Consider the following 18,533-nt stretch of genomic DNA (forward strand, 5'->3'; position numbering starts at 1 on the left):
GCAGAGCCCACTTCAGGCTCTGGAGAGGGGAGGAGCCCAGGAGCCCCTCTGGGGTGAGGGGAGCACAGGCACTGGGCAGGTCGGTGGTTCTTGAGTGTTTTCTGTCACCTCTGGGGAGCTGCTGGTGGCTTCTCCCTGGGGCAGGGCTGGAGGTGGTTCCCTGCGCTCCCAGGGAGCTCCAGCAGCCAGGCTCAGCTTCCCAGGAGCTCCAGCAGCCAGGCTCAGCTTTCCTGAGCCCTGCCAGGGAGCTGCTGGCAGTGCAGGGTGGGGAGAGGTGGCCGTGCTGGGGACACGGGGCAGGGAGGGCTCTGGAGCCTCTGCCAGGTCACGGTGGCTCCAGGACGGGGGTGGATGGGGCTGTGATGGGCACGGCCACTGCTGGGTGCTGGCCCTAAATGCTGGCCAAATGTGCAAAGAATTGAGTGTTTTAGGGTATCTCTGAGTATGTGTGGCATGGGTGCTGTCCAGGGTGAGTGATGGGCACGGCCACTGCTGGGTGCTGGCCCTAAATGCTGGCCAAATGTGCAAAGAATTGAGTGTTTTAGGGTCTCTGAGTATGTGTGGCATTTGTGCTGTCCAGGGTGGAAGCAAGGGCTGCCTTGCAGGTGGTTTTGTAGCACTGGCAGCTTTTACTTCTTCTTACTCGATTATTTTTGTGAATTTTTGTGAATCTTCTAAGCAAGAGGCAAAGAATGTGTGGGATGGACCCATCTCTGTGCCTTGGGAGAAGGGGACGCCTGCCCCAGGGTCCCTCTGGGCTGCAGGGGAGGAGGGAAGGGGCACCTCTGATTGCTCAGGCCAGGAACATCCCCGTTACTGCTCCTGGTGTCCCAGACACGGATGTGGATTGGTGGGATAAAACCTTCCTGGGCAGCACAGGCTCTGCAGCCAAGGCTCAGGTGGCAGCAGAGGTGGGCTGTGACAGGGCTGCAGGCACAATTTCACAATGTCCCCGTGGGCTGGGCTCACGTGCCCTCGGTGTTTTCCACCATTGCCAGAAGGGCACGTGGACCTTTCCTTGGTGGCTGTGTGGCAGCTCGGGGACGGCTCTGCAGCCTTCCCTGCCACCTGGGGTGGGTTTGTGACCGTGGCCAGGGAACACTGGAGCCATCAAGGGCAACCCTTTATTAACTCTCCTCCTTCTTTCCCCTTCAATGCAGGAGATGAGTTAAAATGCAGCACACCACGTGCACGGAGGACAGGATCTACCACGCGCTGGAGAGGTGTCTGCACGGGCTGAGCAGGGGCGCTGTGGCCAGCAGATGGGCTGGTAGGTGACCTTAGACCATGGCCTTCCCTCTGGGCTGCCCTGAGCCCTGCTGGGTGTCTCTCCCAAGGCTCTCTCTGGGTTAGAGGGAGCTGCTGGTGCTGCTGGAGCCCCTTCCCCCTGCAGTGGTCAGAGGCAGCATCCAGCCTGGCCAGTCCTCCTGGGCGTTCTGCTGGAATGGGAGGTGTTCCAGGACCCTGAACAGGTCACGGCAGGTGTGGCCTGTGTGAGGACTCAGCAGGGCAGTGGTGCGGGTGCCAGCTGTCCCTGAGTGAGCCGGGGAGAGGAGAGGGCTTGGTTCACCCAGGCAGGCTCCTTTGTGCACTCAGCCAGCCCTGCCCCGGTGCTCTGCCCCCGAGGCAGGCTGTGATGCTGCTGCATGGGCACACTCAGCACGGGGATGCTGTTATCAGCCCAGCCCCGGCTCAGATACCATAAAGAGCTGAGCCTTGTTCAGGGGCTGTGAAGGGATTGGTGAGGGCAGAGCAGCAACGAGCAGAAATCATTTGAGTGCTGTTTTGACCTTTCTGCCTCGTAGCTGCGTCTGTGAGCTGTGATTAAATCACTGCCAAACCCTCTTGCGGATGAAAGATTCTGTCAGATTCTGATTCCTTCTTGTCTGTGCAGTTCTTTCAACCCTTTCTGCTTTTCTTTTCCCCTGCAAGACCAACAAAGAGATGAGACAGGATCCTACCTGCTGCCATCTCCCAGAGGAATCCCTCTGCCCTCCCTCACAGCCACTGGAGCCGTGCTGTAACACCACCTGGGGGCTCGGTTGGGGCAGTTCTGCCCAGGATTCCCGTGCCCTTTCCTTTCCCCTGCTCTGGGAAGCAGGCCCTGAAGTGTGACCCACATTCCCGGTTCCTGGAAGCGCGGCCTCGTGCTTGGCACGGTGACAGTGCGTGGCCAGAGCAGGTCACTGCGTGCCCAGAGCCCACCTCGGCTGCAATTACCATCAATCAGTTCCTGTGTCACTCACAGCTCCAGTCCCAGCCCTCAGCGCTGCTCCTTGCCTGGGGAGGCTTTAAACCACGGCGGCATCATTTCTGCAGCTCGTTAGCAAAGATTGGGTGTGCAGGGCAGGGCTGGGGGCTGGGCTGGGGGAGCCGTGCTGAGCCCCCCTGAGTCCCACCCCAGTGATGTCCCCTGCTCCCAGGCCCCTTCCTGTGGCTCTGCTGGGCTTTGGCAGGAGCTGACATTCCTGGGAGAATTTGGGGTGTTTTGCACCTCAGAAATCTCCCTCTCATCATTCTTGCTCTGCCAGGGATCTGCAGCGTGCCCTGGCTTTGCTGTGCCCTGGCTTTGCTGTGCCCCAGCCCCGCTGCTGCTGCTGGGGACCCCCAGGACCCCCCAGAGCCCTCCCGAGGGGCTGCCCCTCCTTGTCCTTGCCCCTCCTTGTCCCTGCTGTCCTTGTCCCTGCTGTCCCCGTCCCCGCTTGCAGGGCTGGGAAGGGTCGGGTCTCTGGTGGCAGGAGGGGTTCAGGGAAAGCAGAGCTGTCCCCTGCTGCCCTTCAGAGCCATGGCAGAGATGTTGTCACATCCTTCCCCAAGCTACAAGTGACAGTTTCATTATTGCTGTCCTGTCCACGCTGTTGTTTGTGGCAGGGTTGATCCTCACAAGTCAGTGAATCCTTTCATCTTGCTCTTGGCTGGGCTGGAGCCTTCACCTTCCTCATTTTTCACTTCTATTTCCCAGTTCCTTTGCTTTCCCCTCTTTTTTTACCCTTTCCATACACCAAAATAACACACACCACATCACAGCTTTTTGGCTGAGACCTTGCTGAATTTTGGAAATCATCTAAAGCTTTATTTTTCTGTGCTAACTTTCACACAAGGCTGCTCCAGAGAGGGTGAGTAATCATTTCCAACACATTACTCCCCCTGAGTAAGGGATGAGGAGCTGAGGGCTGTGAAGTCAGCAAGAGGAGTTGTGAGGGTTTGGCCATCCCAGATTTACAGCCTGGATGAGCCTGTGGCGAGTGTAAACAGGAGATCTTTCTGCAGAACTTATTGCAGAAACCAAATCAAAATGAATTGTCTGTGACTCATAAAAATCCCCGTTAGAAAAGTGCTTGGGAGGAAAAACTTTTCCTTGTGGACGAACCTCTTCAGGGCAGCCCTTGCTTTGTGCTGCAAAAGGAGAGAGACCGTGGCCAAATTAGAGTGTGAAGAGCAAGAAAAATGTCTTATTGCTTGCTGGTGAGCAGGAAAAAAAAAAAAAAAAGAAAAAAAAGGAGTTTTTGGTGAAGCAGAGCCCTGGGCTTGGCTCTGGTGGGGCTGGGGACCTGGCAGATTTCACCCTTTGAGCTGACTCCTCCTGGCTCGTGCTGGGTTTTCCTGTGGAAGTCTCTGCCCACGCTGGGTGGCAGTGCCAGGAGGTGCCCTGTGCCACATCCACGTCCACCTCCCGTGCCTCAGCAGCTGCAGGTTGGCTTGCTGCCCTCCCCAAGGGGGCTGTGGCTGCCAGCTTGGGCCGTGCCTGTCCTTGGGCACCTTCTGACCCAGCTGCCCCGAGCTGGCCCTTCCTTGGGGCAGTCCCCAGGAGAAACCACCTCCCTCTGGCGAGGAGATGGCAGCACCTCTGGGGAGGAGGAAACGGAGTCTTCTGCTTTCCATCACCCCGTGGGTGTCACTTCTGACGCCACCAGGGGCCGTGGGCGAGGGCAGCTCGGGGGGTTCCTGCTTCAGTGCTTCTTGATTTCCGAGTGCCAGTTGCCCACTCTGAGGGGAAATGCCACCTCCGAGGCCAGGAAGGAGCAGATCTGGGAGGCGGAGGAGGAAGAGGGCATCTTGGGGCACTTCTCAGAAAAGCAATGGCAAAGCCTTATCCTTCCGAGGCCGCCCACGGTGCTGCCGTGTGCCGTGCCCGCTGCTGGCACCTCTGGTGCTGCCGGCGACCAAAGCCCAGCCCAGGCTCCCTGAGCAGCCCCTGCCCAGCCACTGCTGCTGCTCAGGGGCTTTTGGGGTTCTTCTGCCCCAGGGAGAATTTCCCTGGGCTCTGCAGAGGCTTTGCCCTCCCACCAGGAGGGTTTTCTTTGGCTCACTGTCGTGCTGGGTTTAGTCCAGTCACGCTCTGTGCAGTGCTGGGATAAGCCCAGCTTAGTCCTGCCTTTGCCCCAGCTTAGTCCTGCCTTTGCCCCAGCCCCAGCTGGGGACAGGGTGTGCCCTGGGCTGCCTGTGTTACTGGCTGAGGCCGGGAGTGACCATGGGGCTCTGAGAGTGACCATAGCTCTGAGAGTGACCGTGGGGCCATGAGTGACCACAGGGCTATGAGTGACCATGGCTCTGAGAGTGACCGTGGGGCCATGAGTGACCATGGCTCTGGGAGTGACTATGAGGCCAGGAGTGACCGCGGGGCCAGGAGTGACCGTGGTGCCCCTGTCCCCTCAGCCGGGCTGTGCCTGAACTGCTGGAGCCTGCAGGAGCTGGTGAGCCGCGACGCTGGGAACTACCTCATCCTGGTGGAGAAGATCCTGGGCAAGACCAAGGAGGTGAGTGGGGGCTGGCAGGGGAGCCGCGGGCTCCGAGGCATCGGCAGCTCCGTGCCTCGCTCAGGATGGGCTTTGGCAAAGCTGGCTGGGGGGTTTGGGGTCACTGGATACTGCTGGGGGCTGGGTGGGGCTGGGTCAGCAGGTCCAGAGCTCTGGTGGCACCGGTGCTGTGTCCCACGAGGAAGAGCCCATCCCCGTTGTTGGGGCAGCCCTGCAGGTCCCCAGGGATGTGCTGTGATCCCCAAAGCCCTGCTTGGTGCTCTGCAGCTCCTCCAGCCTTCCCCAGCCCTTCCCTGGCAGTGTCCAAGGCAGAGCAATTGGAACATTTCCTGCTGTTCCTGGTGGAGCCCTCGCTGTGGCTGTGCCGAGTGTCCTGCGGGACACGGGACCATGGGCAGGATCTGCCCTGCACTGCCCGGTGCCAGCGGGGTCACAGCCAGGGGACAATGGCATGGACCTGCCTGCCCCGTCGTGTGCCAGGGCAGCTCGAGGCATCCCTGCTCAGGCAGGGTCATCCTGGGAGGAGCCCCTTGATGTGGCAGGAAACGGGGGGTGTTCCCTAAATCCCCCGCGCTGGGATTCCTGTGAGGGGTAAAACCTCTTCCCTTGTGAGGGCAGGAGGCTGTGGGGCTGAGAGCAGTCCAGGTCAGTCATGGTTCTGTTCTGTTGGTGGCTGGAACTGCTCTGGCTGCAGAGTGGCCTGGTGCAGGAGGGTTTAGGCGAGGCTTTATTGCACTGTGGGCTGTGCGAGCGACTCCTTGAGCCCTCAGGGAGAGAGTTCTGCTGGCTGTTCCCCGGAGTAAAGCTGGGATTCCACCTCACCCCGGGATTCCACCCCCCCGGGATATCACACCCCTGGGATATCACACCCCCCGGATTCCCCCGTCCTGCCCAGCTCCCCCGGCTGCCTGCAGTGGCTGGGCTGCCTGCTCAGAGCCACTTCCATGGGATTTCAGGCATCAGGAGCCCCAAAGTGTTGGGGGCCTGGCCAGACCTGGGAGAAGACAGAGCAGGAGGTTCTGCCTGTCCCGCTCTGGTTTCTGGGGCTTTGGGGGAGGTTTTCCCACAGGGATGGGGGGAATCTCCTGGGATGGTGGGGCCGGGGTCTCCCGGCACCTCCAGGGATATTTTGGGCGGTGCTCCCGGCCAGCAGCTCATCCCTGTGCCCTCGGGCTGTTCCCACAGGTGCAGGAGAGGTGTGACTATGACCTGGTGACGCCCCTGGCCCTGCTCTTCTACTCGGCGGTGCTCTATGTAAGTGCTGGGGCTGCACCGGTCCCAGCTCCAAAATCAAGGTGGCTTGGGCTGGAACTTCCCTGCTGCTCTCATCAGTTCCTCCCAAAAAGAAAGATTCTGTATGAATCCAGAGGGATCAGGATCGAGCAACCATTGCACAAGATGAGAGACAAAGAAATGAGCTTCAGGGGTTTGAAGCTATTTTTTTAAGCCTGGGCTAATCAGAAAGGGAGATGGACAATAAAGGGGAATTCTTTTCTTTACTCTTTATAGCTGGGCAAAATACACGGGCAGCGTGAATGAAAAGGAGCAGAGCCTTCCCAGGAAATACTTTTTTTATTATTATTATTCCCAGCACAATGCATCATTATCCCAAGGAAGTCATTGCTGCCAGGTTCTGCACAAGCAGGCTGCGTGGAATTCATCTGTGCGCCTTGTGGGGCTTAAAAAGGAATTTATATTTAGGCTTGGGCACGTGAACCCTGCTTGGGGAGGTTGGGAAGGAGCTCCTTGGAGCTGTGCCCGGGGGATCCCGTGGCCCTGCCTTGGGAGGAGATGGGGTGGCACAGGGGGACTCAGCTTTGCTTCCCCCCTGCCGCTGCCAGCCCACAGCCTGGAGTTCTCACCAGCCCTCGGGGTCTCTGCTCCCCTCCCCTCTGTCCCTGTCCCCGCAGGCTCCTCACCTCCCCCCCGGCTCTGAGCTGCTGCTGAGAGCTGCCAGTGTCTACCACAGCTTCCTGACGTGGCCCGTGCCCTACTGCAACACCTTCCGGGAGCTGCTCACCTTCATCAGCAACGAGCTCAAGGCGCCAGGTGAGTGCCCCGGCACCGAACCGGGCTCTGACAGCACCAAACCTGGCCCTGGCAGCTCCAAACCCGGCACCAAACGCTGCCCTGGCAGCTCCAAACCCAGCACCAAACGCTGCCCTGGCAGCTCCAAACCCAGCACCAAACCCAGCCCTGCCCTGACACCAGAGCCAGCCCTGCCCTGGGGTCTGTGCCCCTACTGCCCCTGTCTCAGCCCCCCCTCACTTCCCGAGCCTGGGAGTGCAGTGTCCATCCCAGGGGTCAGCTGTCCCAGGGGTCAGGACCCTGCTCCCCCCGAGGATGGCATTCCCTGGTGGTCCAGCACAAGGTGGGAGCGGGTTCCTCTGCAGCAGCAGGGCAGCCTGGTGGTTCTGTGGGTCCCCTGTGTGCCAGGAGCATGCCAGGCTCCCCCAGCCGTGCATCAGAGGCAATTAGCCACATGGCTGACGATTTCCTGGCTGGCTTTCAGTCCGGAGGGTCTTTTTCCCACAGAGCACGTGCTGGCTGCTCCCCCAGGCTGCCCTTTGTGTGAGGGACACTGGGGGGACAGCAGTGGGGCCATCCATGGGCATCGGGGTGGCTGGAGCCTCCGAGCCTGCTCTTCCATGGAGATTTCCACAGGGCTGAGGCACTCCCTGGATTGTTCTTTCCTGCCCAGACACCCCTTGTGACCAGCTCTGGGCACAGGCATGGCCAGCACCAGTGCTCCTCTTAATTAAGGGCTCCTTGTGGATGTCCTGTGGTTCCCAGTGGAGCAGCTCTTCCAATTATTGCTCAAAGCCTTTTTGCCTGATCTCGCTGCCTTTTGGGGGCTTTTGAAGAGCTGTTATCACACAGAGCACATTGCAGGCTGTGTTTAATCCTGGGCAGGGTTTGGGAGGTCTGGGGGGGGATGTGCCTGTGGCTGGGGGTGTTCCCCACCCCCTCAGGCTGGGAAGGTGCTCTGGGGGATGGGAAGTGCAGGATCTCTGTCAGGGCAGCAGTTCCTGTGAGATGGGAACTTGGGGATGGGGTGAAAGATGCTTTCAAAGGATCAAAAGGATGGAAAAATCCCAACCTGAGCTCTGGACTGGCTGCTTTACCCCAGCACCACTGGCGATGGCCACCAGGCAGGTCTGGCTGTGTCCAGCCTCCTCTCAGAGCTGCAGGGACATGGGGACACTCGTGGGGCTCCCCAGCTCCCTCCTGGTGGTTTCCTGCCATGCCCTGGCCAGGGCTGTGCTTTGCACACCTCAGTGAGGGTCTGTCCCTCTTCCAAGCTGTGCCAGGCTTACTCCACATCCCCCTGACCTGCTGGGGGACCAAGGCCAAAGCCTTTTATTGCGATGAGGGCAAAGATTAACAGAGAATGAGCCGCTGTCAATATTTGCCAGGAGCACAACAGCTTTGATCTGCGCCCTGGGGCTGATGCCTCTGCAGGAGGGTCGGTGCTGTGTGACCTGAGGGGGTCAGCGGGACCCCGTGGGTCCTGGGTGTCCCCCCATGGGTCCCCGTGGCTGCTGGGCTGGGGGATGTGGCTCCCTGCAGGGACAACGGCTGGATTCTGCTGGTCCATAAGGGTTTCCTGTCCTGCTGATGGGGTGACAGGGCTCTGCTGATGTCACCCGCTGTCCTGGGGACAGTCCCAGGGGGCACCCAGGCTGTGGCTGCCCACAGCAGCCTCGCTCCTGCCTCAGTCTGGGCTCTGTCCCTGCAGGAGGGGAGGTGGCAGTGACCTGCTGGCCCTGGGTGACAGCCAGGGCCTGGGGGCTGGAGCAGGCGGGAGCAGGTGGCAAAGGTCATCCTGGAGCTCCTGTCCCGCAGGAACAAGAGGGCAGCAGGAGCTGGGGCTGGAGCAGGCGGGAGCAGCTGGCAAAGGTCATTCTGGAGCTCCTGTCCCGCAGGAGCAGGGGGCAGCAGCAGCTGGGGCTGCAGCAGGCAGGAGCAGGTGGCAAAGGTCATCCTGGAGCTCCTGTCCCACAGGAACAAGAGGGCAGCAGCAGCTGGGGCTGGAGCAGCTCTCCAGGTCTCCTGCCCCCTCCTGTGGGTGATCTCCCATCGCTCTGGGTTTTACCCTTCACACCCTGGGTTCCCTGCTCCTGGACTGGCCTCAGGCAGTGGCTGTGCCTTGTCCCCATGAGGACTCTGGTGCTGCTGTTTCTGCTCCAGGCACGGGCTCTGCCGGCTCAGGAGAGCCCTGGGGGCAGAGGTTCTGTGCCTCATTGCTCTGCTCTCTCCCAGGGATCACCTTCCAGAGGCTGGTGAGGACCGAGCAGGGGCTGCCTGTGAAGAACTACCAGAGCTCCACGGTGTAAGTGTGGCCGTGGGCACTGCTGGGGCTCCCGGTGGCATCCCCTCAGGCTGGCACTGCTGCAGCATCTCCCAGGGGCTGGGAAACTGGGCTGAGCTGTGGGAGGGGTGAGGAGAGCACCTGGGGCATTTCCAGAGCCTGGGACAGGGTCTGTGTGCTCCCTGCCAGTGACCCTGCAGGGCTGCAGACGTGGGGAGGGCAAAATCTCCTCCCCCGGGAGCCGCACATGTTGGAGAACAGCTGGGATCCGTGATTTTGGGAGCCACCGCCCCAAAGGGAGCCAGAAGGGAGTCCTGTCCCAGCCCCCGGGCAGCTCTGAGCAGGCAGACTCTGCACCTTATTCAGGGCTGAGCCTTTCCCTGCCGTCCTCATTTGCAAAGAGGGAAATGAGGCTGGGGACGGACCTGGGCCGTCCTTAGAGCTTCTCCTCAGAGCTGCACCTTCAGGAGGGAGATGTTCGGGCTCCCTCGTGTCCCGTGGGGCCCAGTGGTGCCTGGGCTGGGCTGGCTAGGGCTGGGCTGGCACTGAGCTGGGGATGGGCTGGGCTGGGCTGGGCCAGGCTGAGCTGGGCCGGGCCGGGCTGAGCGCTGTCCCTGTCCCCAGGACGGTGCTGCTGCTGAACCGCTCGGAGGTGCCCAGCGAGTTCCTGTCCATCGCCCGCAGGCTGAGCGCCAGCGAGCCCCCCCAGCACTCCACGCTGCTGCTGCTCCTCGAGCACCTCTACCAGGCCACCTTTGGCACCCGCTGCGACCTGGCCGGGCTGCACCAGCTGCTCAAGGTGGGCAGGGGCAGTGCCCACCCAGGGCTGCACCAGCTGCTCAAGGTGGGCAGGGGCAGTGCCCACCCTGGGCTGTCGCGGGAGCAGCTCCCTGCAGGCTCTGCTGCATTTCCTACCCAAAGCACCACTGGCTTGGCAAAGAGTTTGGGTAATGCTTCTTGGAGGAAAAATGCACGTTTTCCCCTTCTCAGGTTAGACGTGAGGTCTGAAGGGTTTGTGACGTGTGTGCCGAGGGCTCTCTGCCCTTTTACCCTGCCACTCCTTTCCCATGCCAAAGTAGAGAGAGGAAGGACCCCCAGATTTGAAAATCAGCAAAAGTGTTTGACCAGAGAAACACTTGAGGGAGAGGCAAAACGAAGTCATGAAGAAAACCCCTGGGGAGTTTTCAAAGTCGTTTTTATTTCCATTAGAAAAGTTTGGGGGGACTTGAGGGGGGCGGGGCAGTGGAGGGGGGAGAGCCCCCCGTTAGTGACGCTGCTGAGTGGAGGGACCCCCTGAACGTGTCTCCGGCTCTGCTCCGCAGTCCAAGCCCCTGGAGGAGCTCTCGGAGCTCTACGCCAGCGCTGCCGATGCTCAGGAGGCGGCGGCCGCCAGCCCCGACCCCGCGCTGGCCCGGGAGCGGCTCCAGGCCGTGCTGCGCGACATCGCCGGGGCCGCCTCCTTCCCTGCCATCACAGGTGAGCATCCCGCACCCCTCCCTCTCTTCCCCGGGGCTTTCTGCCGGTTCAGCCCCTGCAGCAGCAGCGGGGAGTGGCTTTGCAGTCTCAGCCGAGTGCAACGACTGCAATAAAAAAGCAGCAACCCAGGTCCTGTTTAATAACCACACCTGAGCCACAAATGGTTTCATTTAAACAGCAACCAAATGAGCTGTCCAGCCTCTGAACAACTGAGGGGTGAGATGAAAGCACTAAATCAGAAACCGGTGCTAGCTGTGACACCTGGTGGCTGTGGCGCTGTGAAGTGTCCCCTTGTCCTGGAGCTGAGGACAGCAGCGCCGGGGCTCAGCGTGCCCTGGGCTGGCCAAAACACGCAGGGGGTGGGTGGCACCTCCCAGGCCAGGAGAGCTGGCCCTGGGGGACCCTGCAAAGCAGCTGCTGTCGCTCCTCTCTCCGCAGGCGAGGCCCAGCCCCGCAAGCTGCACCCCTTCCCCATCCCCCCCGCCCGCTGCTACACCTACAGCTGGGACCAGGACAACTTCGGTGAGTCAGGGGCCTGGGCTGAGCTCTCAGCTGGGCCCCGGAGCAGCTTTGGAGAAGTAGAAGGTTCCCCTTGTGCTGAGCTGGTGCTTCCCCATTCCTGGAAGGCCCTTGTGTGTTCCTGGGAAGGCTCCGTGCTCTTCCCTGCTGGCCCCAGCTCTGGGCCAGGCCCTGCAGCGAAGGCCAGCTCTGACTGGGAGCCAGGGTGGGTCAGGTGGGGTGTGATCAGCCAAAGGCTTGGCTTTGCTCCAGTTAAACCTGGATCAGACGTGGGGATGTGGGGAGAGCTGGGTGGGAAGGAAGCAAAAACCCAGCTGGAGTTTGCCTCTTGAGAACCCAGCCAGAACCTCAAGGAGAGAAACACAGTTTTCTTTGCATTCCATCCGAGCCTTATGTGGAAATGAAAAACCATTGGGGAGGAGGTTTCCAGCTCCTTGCTTGACACCAGGATGGGGGAGAGCTTTGGCCATCAGGAGTGGCAGCAGTGTCTGGGGTCACCAGGTTTGCAGCGGCTCTGCTGGAGCCCGTGGCAGACACCTCGTCCCTCTGGCTGCTTTCAGACATCCTCAACGATGTCCTCAGCAAGGAGTGCAGCATTGCTGAGCCCCTGGCCTCGGAGAACGAGGAGGAGGACGAGGAGGAAGAGGAGGAGGAGGAGGATGTGGAGACGGACGGCGGCTCCCCGGAGCAGGACTCGCTGCTGGCCCCGCTCTGCGCCATCCCCGGTGACGCCGTGTACTCCGTGCTGGCCGAGGAGGGCTCCAAGCCCTCGCGGGTGTCCCTCTTCGCCTCCTCCAAGGAGTCCATCTCGGAGCTGACCGTGGTCTCCAGGAAGTCCCTGAAGTCCTTCGTGTCCAGCCTGAAGGACTGCATGGACAGCGGCTACGCCGAGGACAGCGACGAGAGCTCCCTGGACACGGCGGGCCGGCCGGAGCTGCCCAAGCAGCGCCAGTCGCTGACCAACCGGCTCTACAAGCTGCTCAAGAGCAAGAGCCAGCAGCTGGTGCAGCGCCGGGACTGCCCGGGGCCGTGCTCGCTGCCGCTGCGGCGCGCCGAGAGCCTGTGCGCGTCCCCGGCGCAGCCGCGCGTCCCCGCGCGCTCCCGCCGCGCGCTCTCGCTGCCGCAGCACGGCCCGGGCCAGCGCGGGCCGGCCCCGCTCGCCCCCGGGGCCCTGGGGCTGCCCCGCCGCCCCTTCCTCAGCTGCGACGAGGAGGCCAAGGCGGGCACGCTGCGCGTGGTGGTGTTCGGCTCCGACCGCATCTCGGGCAAGGTGGCCCGCGCCTACAGCCGCCTCAGGTGAGCCGCGGGTGAGCCCGCAGGTGAGCGGGGCCCGGTGCCCGCCCTGCCCGGCCCTCCGCTCAGCCGCCTCTGCCCCTGCCCAGGCTCCAGGAGAGCTCCTGCCCCTCCCTGACACGCTACTTCAGGCTGCAGTTCTTCTACGTGCCCGTCAAGAGGAGCTGCGTGGCTCCATCGACCCCGCAGATGCTTCATCATCATCATCATCATCATCATCATCATCATCCCCCCCCGGGGGACCCCCCGCCCCGGGCACAGGTGGGTGTGTCCTCCCACGGTGTCCCAGAAGGTGGGGCAGGCTGTGGGGCCCTCGGGGTGACCCCCATGTCCGGTCTTGTGGTTGTGTTCGAGGGTCCCAGGATGAGGAAAGAGATGAGAATCTTGACTCCGTGTTTCAGAAGGCTGATTTATTATATTATGATATTGTACTATATTAAAATGCTATGCTAAAACTATATTAAAAAAGAATAGAGAGGAGAGGATCCATCAGAGGCTAGAAAGGAAAGAAAAGGAATGATAACAAAATCTTGTGACTGCTCACAGCCTTGACACAGGTGGCTGTCATTGGTCATCGAGTAAAAACAATGTCACATGCTGGGTAAACAATGTTCCAAATCACATTCCAAAGCAGCAAAACATGGAGAAGCTGAAGCTTCCCAGCTTCTCAGAAGAAAAGACCCTGGCAAAAGGATTTTTCATAAAATATGTCTGTGACACGGTCTCAGGAGCCCTCCCTGGCGGGGACAGAGAGCAGCACCAACGACATCTCCCACTACCTCGGCCTGCTGGACCCCTGGTACGAGCGCAACGTCCTGGGGCTGATGAACCTGCCCATGGGCGTCCTGTGCCAGGTGCGTGTGTGCCACGGGCAGGGCAGGGCGTGCCCCTTCCCCAGGGAGCTGCCTGGAGACCCTTCTGCTGTGCCACATGGACACGGGATGGAGGAGGGGCTCCCGGTGGTCAGCAGGAGGGTCTTGTCCCCAGCGGGTGGGTGGGCAGGTGTGGCTGGAGGTGCCACCTACCCCATCACCTTTCTGAGCCATTCTGCCTCCCCAGTGTGCCAAGCCCGAGGCTGAGCCCCAGGAGGACGCCCAGGAGCAGCTGCCCATCCTGGCAGACATGATCCTCTACTACTGCCGCTTCGCCACGCGCCCTGTGCTGCTGCAGCTCTACCAGACCGAGGTGGGCAGAGGGAAAGCAGGGGTGCCTCTGCCTGTGGCACCAGCCAGGAGCTGCCTGTGAAGCCCCGGGGTGTGGCACAGCCACCCTGTGCTGCTGAGGCAGAGCTCGGGTCCCCTCTGCTCCCCTGGGTGGCCGTGGTGCCCTGGCTGATGCTCCTGGCCCGGGACTGAGAGCAGCTCCTGCCCTGACCACCAAGTCCCACGAGCAGTTTTCCACCCCAGTGCGTTTCCTCACGCACAAAGCAGTGCCTGGCAGTGCTGCCAGCTTTTCCACATTGCTGGAATCTCTCCAGAGCTCTGCTTCCCAAAGCAAACCCCTCCCGGAGGCGACTTTTCCACACCCCGCTGTGCCTGGGGCGGGCGTGGTGGGGAAGGCTGAATTTGGGGCTGCAGCCCCTGCTTTGGGGCTATGCCTGGGGACCAAACAGGGCTTGGTGAGCAGAGCCACACGGGATTTGTGCTCCCAAAGCAGTTCCCAGACCCTGCTGTTGGCTCATTGGGGGTCTTTCCCAGTGGAGTTCTGAGTGAAAAGGAGGGGTTTGGGTTGGTTTGGGGATCTGCTCAGTCTGAAGTGCAGCTAAAGGCAGGCACCACCCCAGGCTGCTGAAAGGTGCTTTGAGAACACGGAAGGATTTTCCCCAAGTGGCCCATTTCCCAAGGACTGAGAGGGGTGGAGGCTGCCTGGCCAGGCTGGGTCCCCTCACCCCCACGTGTCCCCTCTTGTCCCCCTGGCAGCTCACCTTCATCGGGGGGGAGAAGAGGACCGAGGTCTTCATCCACTCCCTGGAGCTGGGGCACTCAGCAGCCACGAGGGCCATCAAGGCCTCAGGTGTGTGGCTGCTCCTGCACCCCCACCCACCCTGGGGGTCTGGGAAGGGAAGGGAAGGGAAGGGAAGGGAAGGGAAGGGAAGGGAAGGGAAGGGAAGGGAAGGGAAGGGAAGGGAAGGAGGGGCTGGGGAGCCTGGGCTGCAGGAGATCTCTGAGCAAGGATCCAGACAGCTCTTCATGCTTTGGGAGAGAAACATCCCACTTTTGTATTTCCTCCGGGAGTGGAACCATGGCAAGGCCTGATTGTTTGTGCTGCTCTGAACTCGAGAATGGATTTACAGTAAAACACCTCCAAGCACGTTTCCTTGCTCCCATCAGCACCTGCCAAATGCAGCTCTTTATCTTTCCTTGTTACTGCTTGCTCTCTGTGCTTTGTCCAGAGGTGTCATTGATAAAATCCCTCTTTTCATCTCCTTGTTTTACTGGTCAAAGCCAGGTTTGTGTGTGTGCTTGGAGCCTTCCGGGTGTCATTTTTTGTGCCTTTATGTTATGAATTTGTAACGTTAGTGGTGTTAAGAGAGCAGAAGCAGCGGCAGGGACATCTGGCTGCAGTTCCTCGGGCACCCAGCCCGGCTGCTGTGCTGGAGTGCAGCTCACACACACAGCTCACAGCCAGCCCCCAGCCCTACCCCTGAGCGCGCTCCTCATGGCTTTAACCAGTGGCTTTGGTTTTATCTCCAAAGCAGAGCCCACAGAATTCCCCCACGGCTTTAACCAGCTGCCTTGGTGTGAGCTCTGCTCGTCCTGGAAAGCAGAGCCCATAGAATTTCCCTTATGCAGTGTGCCCCCCCTGCTCCCCAAAACCAGCCTTGGGCAGAGAGCTCTTCCCCCAGAACAGCCAGTGCTGGACCCCATGTTTCCCCTTGGCTTGTCTGGCACTGCTTCACAGCTGCAAAAAATCATCCAGGGGGGCAAAGAGCAGTTAGAAAGTGTCAGGGCCAGTGTTTCAGCTAATGTAAGGGGCAGAAATCTGCCTGAGCAAACAGGAGCTGGCTGTGTGTTCTCCCTGAGCTCTGACCCCCCTGCGCCGGCTCAGCCAGGGCCACTTTCAGTTCTGCAGAGTGGTTTTGTGTTGTGATTCCTCTCTGGATTCTCTGCTTTCTGCCCTTTTTGCCCCACAGCTGTGCTCAGCAAGGCCTTTTCCCCTTTCTGCAGTCCTGGGAGTGCTGCTGTACCAGCAGCCAGGGAAGGCTGGCGATGAAAAGCCCTCGTGTGATTTTTTTTTTTCTCTTGTTTCCTGCAGGTCCAGGCAGCAAAAGGCTGGGAATAGATGGAGACAGGGAAGCAATCCCACTGACACTACAGATTGCATACAGCAAGGTCTGTGCTGGCACTGCTGGGGCATCTCCAGAGCTGGGGACAGCTCTGGGACTCTCATGGCAAGGACATGGAGGGGCTGGAGCATGTCCAGGGAAGGGAACAGAGCTGGGAAGGGGCTGGAGCCCCAGGAGAGGCTGAGGGAGCTGGGAAGGGGCTCAGCCTGGAGAAAAGGAGGCTCAGGGGGGACCTTGTGGCTCTGCACAACTCCTGCCAGGAGGGGACAGCCAGGGGGGGTGTCAGGCTCTGCTCCCAGGGAACAGGGACAGGAGGAGAGTGAACGGCCTCGAGCTGCACCACGGGGAGTTTAGATTGGATATTCTCTAATATTTCTTCACTGAAAGGACCTTCCAGCCCTGGCACAGCTGTGCAGGGCAGTGGTGGAGTCACCATCCCTGGGGATGCTTAAAAGATGTGGGGTTGGTTCTTGAGGACTTGGCAGGGTTAGATTTAGGGCTGGATGTGACCTGGAAGCTTTTCCAAGCTGAACAGTTGTGTGCTTCTCTCCGCTGGGCTCTGGCTGCTCCCTGCAGACTGCTGCCAGTGGCAGGAGTCACTGGAACGACGTGGAGAAGGTCTGCACGTCTGTCAACCTCAGCAAGGCCTGCAGGAGGCACGAGGAGCTCGGTGGGTCCAGGGGGCTGTGCCAGGGGGGTGGGGGCGCTGGGGGAGCCAGGGAACCGTGTGGATCTCCTGGCTGGGGAGTGAGGCAGGTGAGAGTGCAGGAGACACGAGGCAGTCCCTGGTGTTCCCTCAGCTGTGCTGTAGGCCTTGGGGGTGTGCCAATCCTCAGCACCACCTCAGGGACAAAGGACATGTAATGTCCCACTGTCCCAAGGCTTCCAGCTGGACAAACATCCACTAGGGATGGGGCTGGGATGGCTCAAGCACAGGATGGTCACTGGAGAGTGATGCTCTCCACAGCAACACTTAGCAAGGAGGAGCAGCAGGTAGAACTCTGCAGGTGAAGCAGGGCCAGGCGCTCGTCCTGCATCCACAGCAGCCTTCCCTCAGCACGCCCTCCTGAGCTGCTGCTGCAGCCTGGTTCCCTTCCTGCAGCTCAGACACAGCTCCCAGCCACCTGGCTTGGCCTCAGGAGCCTTTGTTCTCATCAGGTTTCCAACTAATCAAGTTCTGAGCCTTGAAAGGCTCCAAGGTTCTGGGTCCGCTTGGCCTCAGGAGCCTTTGTTCTCATCAGGTTTCCTACTAACCAAGCTCTGAGCCTTTGAAAGGCTCCAAGGCTCTGGGTCTGTGCTGCTTTTGGTTGGCTCTTGTTTAAGAGCTGCTGGTGTGGCCATCAGACACGTCCAGTTCTGAGACAGCTGAGGGGGTTTAGGTCCTTTTTCCTCGTGTGCCTGGTGCCTGGCAGGTGTTTGTCAGCAGGACACTCAGGGGAGTGGATGTTGTGCCAAACAGGAGACATCCCTCATGCTCCGTGGAGCTCCCCACTGTCCCTCCCCATCCATGCAGCCAGTCCTGGGAGAAAAGCGCCAGGAATGGGTTTCTCATCCCCTCTGAGCGCTGCGTTGGATGTTCCTGCTCTAGTTCAGGGCTTGCATCAGGGTGCCCTCAGCTGCTCCCTGCGGAGAACCTCTCCGTCCTTCCGAGAGGAGCCCGATCCCCCGGCCCCGGAGGTTTTCCCGTTCCGCAGTTTGGCCACGGGATGTCACTGTAATTCCAGGCACTGGAGGCGTCTCCGGGTGGGCTCAGGAGAGGCCACGGGGGGAGACTTTCCTCACAGCGATGGGCAGTGGATTTTCTCCTGTTTGCAGCCCAGGGTGGTTAAATGTTCTCTCCCGCTGTGTCTGGAAAGCAGCTGGAGTTGCAGAGGACATTCAGCAGGAGGGGGGGGAAAGCTGGGACTGCAGATCCTGCTGGAGCTCCAGCTCTGGGATGCTCTGGGCAGTGCAGGGTTCCCAGCAGAGCCCCAGGCCATGGCAGCTTCCTTCTGTTGCAGCCTCGAAGACAGAATGTCTCAACCTAACCATGACAGAGGTGGTCAAGAGGCAGAACTCCAAATCCAAGAAAAGCTTCAATCAGGTAACTGCAGCCCTGGAGCTTTTACATTTGGGGAGGTGGGAGGGGAGCAGGGCTGCAGGGAGCAGCTCCTTGGGACATCCCTTTGCTGCTGCCCCCAGCTCCCCTGCCCAGCCCAGGCAGCAGCTCCCTCCCTCACTCCAGCCTTTCCTCTCAGCAGATCAGCGTGTCCCAGATCAAAGTGGACAAGGTGCAGATCATCGGGGTCCAGTCCTCCTTCGCCGTGTGCCTGGACCAGGATGAGCAGAAGATCCTGCAGAGTGTGACCAGGTGGGAGCTGCAGCCAGAGCTGCTGGGATGGGGCCATGACCCATCCAGCCAACCCCAGGCTCTGAGCTCGGCTTGGGTGGATGCTCCTGCTCAGATCCCTCAGCCCTGTTCCTGCTGGGCTTTCAGCCCCATTCCTGCTGGGTTCTCAACCCCATTCCTGCTGGGTTCTCAGCCCTGTTCCCATTCCTGCTGGGTTCTCAGCCCTGTTCCCATTCCTGCTGGGTTCTCAGCCCCATTCCCACTGCCCCACTGGGTTCTCAGCCCTGTTCCCATTCCTGCTGGGTTCTAAGCCCCATTCCCATTCCCGCTGGGTTCTCAGCCCCCTTCCTGCTGCCCCTGAGGGTTCTCAGGCCCCGCCTCACTCAGAGGTGGTTTCCTGCTGTTGCCCTGCAGGTGTGAGATCTCCGTGTGCTACAAGCCCAGGGACTGTGACCCCCTGGCACCGAGGGGATCCCCTGTGGCTCCCCAGGACCCCTCCGAGTTCCAGTCCCTGCTGTGTTTGCCCATTGCCACCTTCAGTGGGGCACTGCCGTAGAGGAG

At 60.5% G+C, this 18,533-nt stretch overlaps 1 protein-coding gene across 1 annotated transcript in view; it reads left to right on the top strand.

Annotated features, from left to right (window-relative positions):
* PIK3R5 (phosphoinositide-3-kinase regulatory subunit 5) overlaps positions 1–18,533 on the top strand; it is a 36,627-nt gene extending 18,094 nt beyond the window's left edge. The window contains exons 2-19 of the mRNA XM_041470953.1: positions 1,161–1,270; positions 4,657–4,757; positions 5,943–6,011; positions 6,668–6,806; positions 9,021–9,090; positions 9,694–9,868; positions 10,392–10,545; positions 10,984–11,067; positions 11,625–12,360; positions 12,447–12,639; positions 13,086–13,211; positions 13,417–13,542; positions 14,277–14,370; positions 15,613–15,689; positions 16,220–16,313; positions 17,644–17,726; positions 17,884–17,993; positions 18,387–18,533. Of these exons, the coding sequence (XP_041326887.1) occupies positions 1,174–1,270; positions 4,657–4,757; positions 5,943–6,011; positions 6,668–6,806; positions 9,021–9,090; positions 9,694–9,868; positions 10,392–10,545; positions 10,984–11,067; positions 11,625–12,360; positions 12,447–12,639; positions 13,086–13,211; positions 13,417–13,542; positions 14,277–14,370; positions 15,613–15,689; positions 16,220–16,313; positions 17,644–17,726; positions 17,884–17,993; positions 18,387–18,528 (2,670 nt within the window). The 5' untranslated portion in view covers positions 1,161–1,173 and the 3' untranslated portion in view covers positions 18,529–18,533. The remainder of the gene's footprint in view (positions 1–1,160; positions 1,271–4,656; positions 4,758–5,942; positions 6,012–6,667; positions 6,807–9,020; positions 9,091–9,693; positions 9,869–10,391; positions 10,546–10,983; positions 11,068–11,624; positions 12,361–12,446; positions 12,640–13,085; positions 13,212–13,416; positions 13,543–14,276; positions 14,371–15,612; positions 15,690–16,219; positions 16,314–17,643; positions 17,727–17,883; positions 17,994–18,386) is intronic.

The sequence above is a fragment of the Pyrgilauda ruficollis genome, unplaced genomic scaffold, assembly GCF_017590135.1.
Source record: "Pyrgilauda ruficollis isolate IOZ18807 unplaced genomic scaffold, ASM1759013v1 scaffold250, whole genome shotgun sequence".
Taxonomy (NCBI): domain Eukaryota; kingdom Metazoa; phylum Chordata; class Aves; order Passeriformes; family Passeridae; genus Pyrgilauda; species Pyrgilauda ruficollis.